This window comes from Artemia sp. Qi Xiang Cuo, chromosome 7 (assembly GCF_049724085.1).
Source record: "Artemia sp. Qi Xiang Cuo chromosome 7, ASM4972408v1, whole genome shotgun sequence".
NCBI classification, from domain to species: Eukaryota; Metazoa; Arthropoda; class Branchiopoda; order Anostraca; family Artemiidae; genus Artemia; species Artemia sp. Qi Xiang Cuo.
In genome coordinates, this window is record NC_142800.1 from 22,895,246 (window position 1) to 22,905,846 (window position 10,601).

The 10,601-nt window shown below is 35.5% G+C and overlaps 1 protein-coding gene across 1 annotated transcript in view; it reads left to right on the forward strand.

Moving 5' to 3' along the window:
* The window catches only part of LOC148950060 (uncharacterized), a 52,089-nt gene extending 42,017 nt beyond the window's left edge, over nucleotides 1–10,072 (forward strand). Inside the window, exons 7-9 of the mRNA XM_089091432.1 lie at nucleotides 972–1,162; nucleotides 7,472–7,580; nucleotides 9,740–10,072. Of these exons, the coding sequence (XP_088947558.1) occupies nucleotides 972–1,162; nucleotides 7,472–7,580; nucleotides 9,740–9,949 (510 nt within the window). The 3' untranslated portion in view covers nucleotides 9,950–10,072. The remainder of the gene's footprint in view (nucleotides 1–971; nucleotides 1,163–7,471; nucleotides 7,581–9,739) is intronic.
* Nucleotides 10,073–10,601: the final 529 nt, after the last annotated feature.

Consider the following 10,601-nt stretch of genomic DNA (forward strand, 5'->3'; position numbering starts at 1 on the left):
TTCCTTATTTATCACTCTAATGCTGAGGATAACAGGGACCATGAAATCAAAAATAAATGAAAAGACTGTATCTAGCCCGGGCTACAATAACTCATCACAGATGAGTTAAATTATCATCTTTTTGGTTCGAAAAGGAGAGTAAGAGGGGAGGGGATTGAGGTATTAATAAAGTTTATTGTTGACACCTAAAATCTCGCTGCTTCATAAAAAAGAAAAGGAGAGGGTGGTAGTGGTTTTAGACCTCATGAAGTGGGGAAGGAGGCAAGGTGTACAAAAATTACAATTACAACAATTTTTGAGTCAATTAAGTATCTTAATAGGATTGTAAAAAAGCTGCCCAGCTGCCCCCTACCCAGGCCTAGAACCGCCACTGAGAGGGGGACTCTAGAAATGGTCCTGATTTGTAGTTGAGAATCCCAACTCGATTTGACTTTTCTTACATATGGTTCAAGTGATTTCTTTTCAAGATACATTTAACTTTTTATAGTCGTAATAGTAGTAATGCTTCATAGATTCGATTTTACTTTATTAGGGATAGGGACAAGATCCCAGTAATTTCCTTAGATGAGTTCAAATAGACCTCGAAATAGCTTTATTCCTTCACCATCTTAACGAGTGCTTTTTTAGAGTAATAACTAAATTAATGTTGAACCTCAGAGGGAGCACAGCATTACTGAACGTCTCCTTAAAAGCGTACCTGTTGAAATTCGAGTCGTAATTCCATCTAAGAGAGCAGAATTTGACTGTGCCTTTCGCATTTTTTTTTTTTTTTTCAGTTTAAATTTATTGTTCAACTAAAAGACGTCCAACCGCAAATCTTTTTCCCTTTTCGCATTCTTTTTTTACTAAAGTCAATTCTGTGACTATTTTACAGTTATCTGATTTCTCTTTTTTTAGGGCGGGGGGTGAACATAAACGCTTACTTTTTAGTATTTTTCCTGGGGAAGAAAGCTTTATCTATTAATTTCTAGGTCAAGAATATAACCCTTGTTGATTTTCAAATTGTCCGACACGGCCACCCATGCAATGACCTTGGGTATTATTTATTGGCAAACACAACAGGAGAATTCAGAAGGAATCATCTGCAAACAGTCTTACAAGAGTTTTACAGAAATATAATAGGTTATGTCCGATTATTTGGAATTGACCTGGAGAAGGAAGGGTAACTAAACTTCTAGTCATTTTACACAGCTTAGAAAAACATTTTTTTTTCTTGTCTGAAAAAAACTATATAAAAAGAAAAAAAAATCCAAATGAACTTAACAAGATCAAATTTGACCTTTTTTATTTTTACTGTAAGTGTAGATTTTGCATTATCAGTAATATTACACAAAATAAAAATAAAATTAATGATAAGGATCATCCAGAGCCATTGCTGACCCACAGGGCGTCCAATTGATGTTTCAGTTTCCGGGTCTTTTTACCGGGACAAGTAGCAAGCTTGTCGTCCAACCTTGCTGCGGCAGGGATCAAAACCTGGGCCAAGTATTGCCAAGCAGAGCATCAACCTGCTGTGCTACAGCAGGGTTTTACACGAAATATAAGTACAATATTATACGAAATATGTTACAAGTACCTCGTATTCTCAAATAGAGGATCAGCAGGACAATATAGAGCAGGAGCATCAAAGTACAATTTTAAACACAAAGCCTGGCATAAGGATAAACACAGATACGACGATGTGAATGAACATGATTGACTATATTAAATAGACAACATTACTCTATTTCACTGAAAATTAAGTGTGAGATCCACCTATACTTGAATCAAAACATTTTCATGTATCTTAGTATTATATTGAAGAAAAGTATCTTAAGAAAATTTCACTGTGAAAGTTTTATAGTTTTATTTGATATAACAGTTGGCGGGAATTTGAAAGAACGATTGATCTCCAATGCAATATTTGTTCCCCTGAACCTCATCAGACAGAGCCGATGGCCATGGAAAGTTGGGTTAATTCCATCGTAAATTGAAATTTCTAATGGCATTTCTTAGAGTCTGAATCGAACGAAGGGCAACTAACCCGCTTTTAATGTCCAATGTCCAAATTGGATCAAAATTTCAGTCTAACGATTTCCATTACTAAGGTAAAAGAACTCAAAAAGTGGGCTTCTAGGGCTGATGTGATCAATGCAGTCTTAGGAAAAGGGGCCTCAAATGGTGCAAATATCAAATGGTGCAAATGATCTCAAATGGTGCAATTATTAATGCAAAGGATTCTATTACGTTGTAAGATCATGAATATAGAATCATCAGGTCCATGCAAAAAATTTTGATCTGCATAATTGAAGGGTTCTGGAGTCCTCCCCTTTCTTCAGATGAGTAGAAAATCTTGTGCTTCGTTTGATTCTTGATTCTTAGGGGCTATGTTGGGAATGATCTTAAATAATGTTCACTGCGACGCTATCATTAAATTAAAAGAACGATATATTCATATTTTGCACATGATGTTTGATCACGTGTCGGAATATAAAAATCAAATGATTCCTTGGTCTGTGTATTTTTTGTATTTGTTATTGGAGTGCAAAACCAAGGAATATGGGCCCAAGATCATGGGCCCATATGTAGTTACAAACATTGTAAGTAAGTATTATATAAAATACGTTAGATTTTCACTAACGTTGGTATTTTTGCATAATAGACCAAATAATTGCAAGTGTGAGGCTATAATTGCAATATGAAAGTCCTAAAAGAAGACGAAGTACGTTACCAGATGGCTTCCAATTTCCACCATAGTTTATATTAAAGGATTTTGGAGACAACTGTTTACAGATCTGAGGCTAATATTACAATACCAGCAAAATTTTTAACAATAAGAGTATGGAGTGTATTGTGATAGTACAAAGTCTGTAGCCTACATTTTCACAATGAATTCCACTTTCCACCAAAGTTTTGTGGTTAAATATTTCTGAGGAAAAATTTTGTTGAAAGAAGATGCCTTCCCTCACCCCCCTGCCCTTTACAATAAAGTTTGTATATTTTTCAAAGATCCAGAAAACAATATATGAGCACAAGAGCAAAGTGATAAGTTGATTAAAATTTCTCTTAACGATTCAAGAATGAAACACCTTATTAACTTAGAGTTACTTTTAATGACAATATCTTCAATTAAATTTTTGAAAATGCCAATTGGTAAGTTAAATTACAATTAAATTACAACTACATTAAATTAATTAAATTACAATTAAACTTTCAATTACTAACTAGATTTATTTCCCGCACTCTAAAATGGTTTCAGGTAAGAACCATCCAAACTTTAGCCTAAAGATCAGAGACTAAGAAGGGAGGGAGGGATCAGATCGAATCATAAATAGAATATTTGTCACAAATAGAATAATATATGATCGTTTTAAATGTCAATATCACTCTTTCTGTAAAATTCTGGAATATATCATTATGTATAATAATTTTTCAATATTTCTAATTTGATTGAGAACCCCTTAATTATCCCCTAAAGCTCGGTATCCAAGCCAAAGCTTGAATTTTTTGAAGCCTTTTTGAAGTGAAAAACCTAGCTGGATAAGTCCCCATTGTCCCCGCTTCTGCCTCAGATATCTATAATTTATATATAAAATACTATACTAAAAACAAAATATATTTGTTGTGAACAGCTTTAAGCACAATAAATCTACAAATACAAATAGATTTCCGGTGCTAAGACCCCATTAATTTTTTCATTACTTTTGACCATTGGGTGATACTTTTGGAACAATGTTAGCGATATCATTTTCCATTTTAGGCTTAAACCCTCTAAAAGCGCAACAGAAGTTGTAAGTTCTAATTCCTTGCATTGAGATCTAATTATCCCTTCGTATGGATGCGGATGACAAGAATTGAGCCTTTCCCTCAAAGAGTTTCGATCAAGAATAGACAATCTAGGTAATAACTGTGGCTGTTGACCAGATTTTGTAGAATACATTTCACCGATCCATCTAGTTGTTAATAGATTTAGGGAAAAAAGCTTCCTCAGAGGTAGGACCGGGAACAATCTCCAAAAATACAAAACTAGAAAACTTTATAATTTTCCACCAAGTTCGGATGAGATCCAACGGCCCATTATTTTAGACTGGGCCCATCATAATTTGGAGACCTCCTCCACAACAAGTAGTTGACCTCACAGAAGTCAAAATGGTCGCAAACCCCAAACAGGCTAGTAATATAAAGTCTAACGCTAGCCTTTTTATTATTAGCCTGAAGGCCAGCCTTTAAGAATATTTTTAGCCTTAAATAAGTCAGGCAATATTGATCATCAAGCGATAAATTCAACCTACATGGGAATGTTTTAAACCATCATCTAAGGGTTAACATTGCCTAATCGATCCAAAGCCAAAGATGAGCTTAAACACTGTCCCCAAAAAGGGTACTACTAAAACATTTACTAGCCCCATTTTCTACACGCCCTGATAAAAAGGAAAATTCCTCCCCTCTCCCTTCATATAAGAGTGGGACCAGGTCGTTGTTGTAAAAAAAAAGACACAAGTAAGTGCCAAGTCCTTTCCATTACTTTCAAGCAAGTATGGTTAAAATCTGACAATCAGGATATTAATATATTAGGCTTTCTTAATCTTTAACTGATTTTTTTTTCCACTGTTTATAACAGAACAGTATTTACAAAACTGAGTTTCCGCGTTAAGTATTGAAACACACGTGGATTTTAAAAATTATTTCTGGCAACCAGTTCTGGCACATGTTGTGATGGCCAAAATTTAGGGATCCATCCTACAGACAAAAAAAAATAATGAATATTGACACCAAAAGGTACAACTAGGACACTGAATCTCACCTCTAAACAAATTTGGCTGAGATCCAATAACGCGTTCGGCCAAATCCCTTCCATACAAAGGTCAGATTGGATTCTGATCCCCAAGAAGCATAGTCATAACACTAGCTCTTATTTTCGGTCAAATCTCGTTAATATCCACCTACACTTTAATTTTTAACCTAGTGATAACAGCCCTAAGAAAACATCTTGCGTTTTTTACCGTGACAAAAAAAAAAAAAAAAAAAAAAAATGGTAGAAACTCTGATAAACAGAAAAATTTTTTTCATCTGATCATTGCTAAAAATCACTTTTTATATACTGGCCATAAAGGTATTATTAATGTCATTGATATTTTTTTACCCCGGCATACCAGTTAGCAAGAAGAATGAATTCTCTATAATAGATTAACCTGTAGCGAACGATCTAAGAAATCAAATGGGTTCAAAGGTGGGACGATTTTGGCTTCAATCATGTAATCAGCAAGGATTACATACTTCTACTGCTGACCAAAAACAACTCCTACGACTTTCCCAAAAGGCATTATTAGGATACTTGCTTTTACTTCCCCCAGTTTTGATTGACATCCAATAATTTTTTTTGGTACACATCCTGTTGAACATCATTTAGGACTCCTCCCTCTCACACTAAATTCAGAGAGGGAAGTTAAACAGTACATTTAGGGCACTTGACGCTTACTATCCACATAGCTTGCTTTAGACCCAACAAGCCCTTCTATAAGGCATCCTAATGAAAGAATTTAAGGAACAACCTTCTTTTTATCATTTGCACAAGGGTCGGTTCGGGTTTTGGTCCTCAAAAGCAGAACTAGAACACTATCTCTGGTTTCCCAATCAGTTTTTTCGAGATGCACCATTTTCTTTTAGTAGAAACCTTGCTCTTCATAGATGCAGCGGTAGCTGTAACCTAGCAAAGGACGAACCACGGCACACAGTAGCCAAAAATTTAAAAACACATTTGAAAAAATAATACTATAGGCCTCCCCTTTGTAGAGGTCGGACTGTCCCTGAACACCTGATAAGATAAGTTCGGAAACCATTTTTTTCTTTTCATTACGTTAAGTTTAGATCTGACAACCTCTTCTAGTAGATGGGCAACTGATAGGAGTCTACAAACTGTCATTTTTACCCACTCCCCCCTCTTTCTTTGTGAGCTGGATCACAGCTGGACTTGTCACAGTCTACTTATGGGTTCGATGCTTATATTTTTTATCTAATATAAGAGGTTGTTTCTTAGAGCTTATTATGTGTTGTTTCTAAGAGATTGGACTCAAATTCTATTTGAGTCCAATATTGCATAATCCATTGAACGAGTTATAATTTTATTTACTGATTGCCTTTCAAGACATTTGAACGGAAAATATTGGCGCTAAAATGGATGTCCTTTTCTAGTCCTTGAGTCAGATCCAACAGTGTGAGAGCTGAAGTGAAGTATTGTAGTCTGCATTAGAGAATACTGTTTGAACTTGCTCCGACAAGTTACCATTTTTTTGAGCCATGCTTCTACTCTCAAGTAGAAAACTCTATATAGGCCAGCAATCAGGCACGATCTGAGGATAATGGATGACATATTGCGAAAGATTATCTTTACCGGCCAACCGTCTAGGGCCAAACGAAAAGCAGGTCGTTGTTAGCGAGCTACAGACCACTGGTCACACACACACACACAAAAAAAATGAGTAATAAATCAGGTTTGCTTTTCAAAATAATTACATCAAGTTAATAGCAATTCAAGTAATCTTATAGTTTTTAAAGCTTTAATATAGTGGGAAATATTTCCAGGTTATAATAGACCTTTTATTTAGAAAGTCCAATAGAAATGAACACTGGAATTTATTCGAGAGAAGGGGATTGAAAATGACTGGAACTCATACGACTAACAAATACAAGGAGACATTGGGGGGGGGGGCAAAAAATCTTGACATTTTAGAGAAGAATTAGGTTCAAAGAGCTTCTCCTCCTGTAAAGGCACAAGTTTGAATCTGCTTTTCAGTTTTTGTAGAATAGCTTTCTTTTCGTTATAAGTGGAAAACACTAATAGTTTATTTATATGTATATAAATATCAAAAAGAGAGTTTATTCCCTAGCACCTCTTCATTTCGAAGAGAGTGTTTGAACTAAGCTTGTAATATGGATGCTGAATGGCGACAACTGCTCTCTTAGTTCATAGAATGTAAGAGATTATGCTCTTTGGCTTACCTTAACAGAGGTGGCAGGGAGGTCGGGATGGTGTAAAGGTGGGGTAAGGTAGCGATTCGTGCCATTGAAAAAGTCTACAGGTTTCTCCCAGAATAAAAAAAAGGTTGAAACATGTAATCAAGAAATAAATCGATGATAGACATATCACGTAAATACTTTTCACGTGAAGTTATGACGAAAATTTATTTACAGGATTATACATATCACTTTATTAATTCTAACAAAATACAGTAATATACTTTTTTAAAGTCCATAATGGCATTTTTAGATGGTATTCCAAAAATGTATACTTTGGCTTTTTATGAATCTTGCACATGAGTCAAATTCATTATTGTCACAAACTTTTTACATTAAGCTTCAGTTCAAAATATTTCTAGAAATATTGAGGTTTGTTGAGCATTGGTCATATTTGGGACCAGCAAAAATGGCCAAAATCAGTTTTTTTCTATTTTAGTAAAAACTGACATTTTTGAATTATGATTTTTATTTTTAGATACTCAGAAACACAGTTTTTTGACGACTGGAAGGCACGTTTAGCTCGGGGTTTTCTATTTGCCTTAATGGTTTTACCAGCTATTCTAGGCGACCAAGCTGAGATGCAGGTAGGAAAGTTTTTATTTGTGTCTTATGGGGTTTAGCGCGCTAGACTTAAAATGCTTTGTCCGTGAGAACAGAGGTTCGACTCCTGATGTTGCTCATATTTGGTTTGGAACAGGAGTCAGCAGTGTGACTCTGTAAGCTCAGCCAGAGTCGACCCAGCTACAAAGAACTGCATTATAACTTGAGTTTTGCATTTTAAGCTACAGTGCTCCATTTTACCTCTTAGTACTATTTATTGTTTTGCCTCGGTACTATAGGAATCAAAAATTGTTAATAAGTTTGATGCCATTGATATTTTGATGTCTTATAGAAAGTTGGATACAAATTTAGAAGAAGGGGCTTATTGGCGGTTAGGCCCTAAGCGATTGTTAATATTGATATTAGTATGTCTCTTTTTCAATTGTTCTGATATTTGATACTTTTGGCCACCCTAGCCGAATGATTAGCGCGCTAGACTCGAAGACCATTTGTCTCCGACGACAGGGGTTAGAGCTCTGGTTATTTGGTTTGGAACGGGAATCACCGGTGTGACTCTGTACGCTCAGCCAGAGTCAATCTAGCTTTAAATAGGTACCTGGAGAATGCTGGGGGGGGGGGGGGGGGATGCGGGGAGCGTTGGGTGATTTGTCCCGGACAATGCATTGTTCTCCCGTCCGAAGGCAGTTAATCAAGAGATCGGTACCTTCGCTACGCAGACCATTGGTCAGCACGCAAAAATGTTAAATCTACGTTACAGGGTCTTCATACGGCAACGTACGAACTTGCTATGCATTACAGAACTTAATATTGTAATAACATTAAGCTGATTTCAATTTTGTATCAAGTAAGTTGACCCCCCCCCCCCACACACACACAAACAGCTGTATTTTTAAGGCCTCAGAATATCCCTGTTTTAATTAAGTGTTCTTATATTGATTTATTTTGTTATTTGTTAATGTGTATTTTATTTTGATTTTTAATAACAAAAATAATCTAGACTGGTTTCTGGTTGGTGGATTATTTTTTACTGACAAAAAACAAACGAGGCTATTTAGTAATCTACGTAATATAAGCTCTTAAATAGTAGTGTGAACTCACTATCATGTTTGCATAACCCTTGGTTTTCACTGAAGTGTAAAAATGAAAACATTCACCAAATGAATATTCCCTTGAAAGATATGGATATAATACTACCTTTAGAATGTAGAGATTGGGGAGAAATCCTTCCCTAGCCCAAGACTGGCCCATAGGACTCCCCAGGAATCAAGACCTCAAAATGGAAATTTCGAAAACTCTCGAAAAAAAAGAAGATGTCACCCCCCCCTCCCAAGACACACACATCCTGAGTGTATTAACATATAAAAAGAATCAACCCCAGAATATACTGTAGTAAATGCAAATCCATGGAAACAACCTTAAATATCAACAGCCCCAATTCTAAACTTAGAGCCTACCAAAGTAAGACATTCATATATTTAGTGTCTTCTTTTAGTTTTGTATATACTCAAGGCCTATATATGGGACCACCAGAGTTTGGTACATTTCATGACCTGTAGCTTACTTTCTAAAGAATGTAGGAAATTGAGAAGGGCTGAATGTTTTGCTTTTAAATATGATTTTAATAAAAAAAAAAAAAAATAAAAAAAAATAGCGAGATACAGTGCAGCGTCGCTCAGCAACAGTAAAAAACAAAATCAAAGAAAGCTAAGTTTTATTTTATTAAAATACATTTCAACCCATGCTTTGAATATAACTGTAAATTAATTTATCATTTCGAATGAACAATCATCTTTAACTTGATAGATGTGAAACTTTAGACATTTCTTAGTTTGAATCAGTTCAACAAGCGACATTCAATAATTACCTCTATTTCAAATATTCTATGTAAAACTAGAGGCATTTTTTTTTACATATATTGATTTATTCTTTGTCAACCTATAGGTATCTCTAACTTTAGGTTACTTAAAAGAACAACGTTATACATATCACTGAAAGTAGCTTCAGTCCGTCTTCATCTGTCATTTTGAATCAATCAGAACCGCTTAGAAAAAAGGAAACAACTTGTGATTGGTCGAAAATAATTTTACCCAGACATTCATGGCTAGCAATGCACGCGTATAAATTCAGCTCTAAGGAACAATTTTTAGCAATAACACATTAAATGTAGAATTTCTTACTTTAGGAAAAGCTTGCTGCTAACGACAGACTTATGAGTGAGTTGAAGCCATCCGATGATGACAGTGATGAAGTGAAAACAGCGAAGAAAGAAAGCCTCAAAGAACAAACAGAAGCTCTATTCATGGATATGTTGGACCACATGGTAACCAATGAAAATCTAAAAACTCGCCTCCTTGACGTTTACAGAGAAATGGCTGAACAGAGTGTATTTTGAGTCTATTTCAACTTGATGTAAATTGTTTTGCTCTTATATTGCTCAAATATATTTTAGTTTAATAAACAAGCGCTTTAAACAGAACAAGTTTACGTATACATAAATTAGTTTAAAAGGAGCTATGCTTCTTGCTTTGTAGCCAGGGCCGTTCAAAATGGGGAGGGGCGACCAGTGCAAGCTGTCCTGGGTGCAGTGGCTGTGGGGGCACCGCATTTTTTATCGATGTTGCAGTTGGTAGATGGCGGGGGGGGGGCTTCATTAATTAATTTGGCCACGGGCGTCACCAACCCTAGGAACGGCCATGTTTGTAGCTATAATACTTATATACATCGCTTTACTACAACACTAACGAAAAAATGAACTGTAACAGACCTCCATTTTTTAAGCAATGGCTGGCCTCCAATGATAATATTTTAAATATGTTTGAATTTTTTCTGTGTTATGATATTTTGTCTGCTGATAATGACTGTATAATTAAAATATTCTCGTTTTTCTTTTGCTCCATTGTTTTGAACGAAAAAAGTATACGACAACTAACAACAACTCATCACACCAGCAGGCATCTGAGGGCAATTAAGCTGCGCACGCAGATCCTCAACCCCAACCTCTTTAGAGTTTCAGTATTTACTTCCTCCAATAAAGTTCTAGTTTC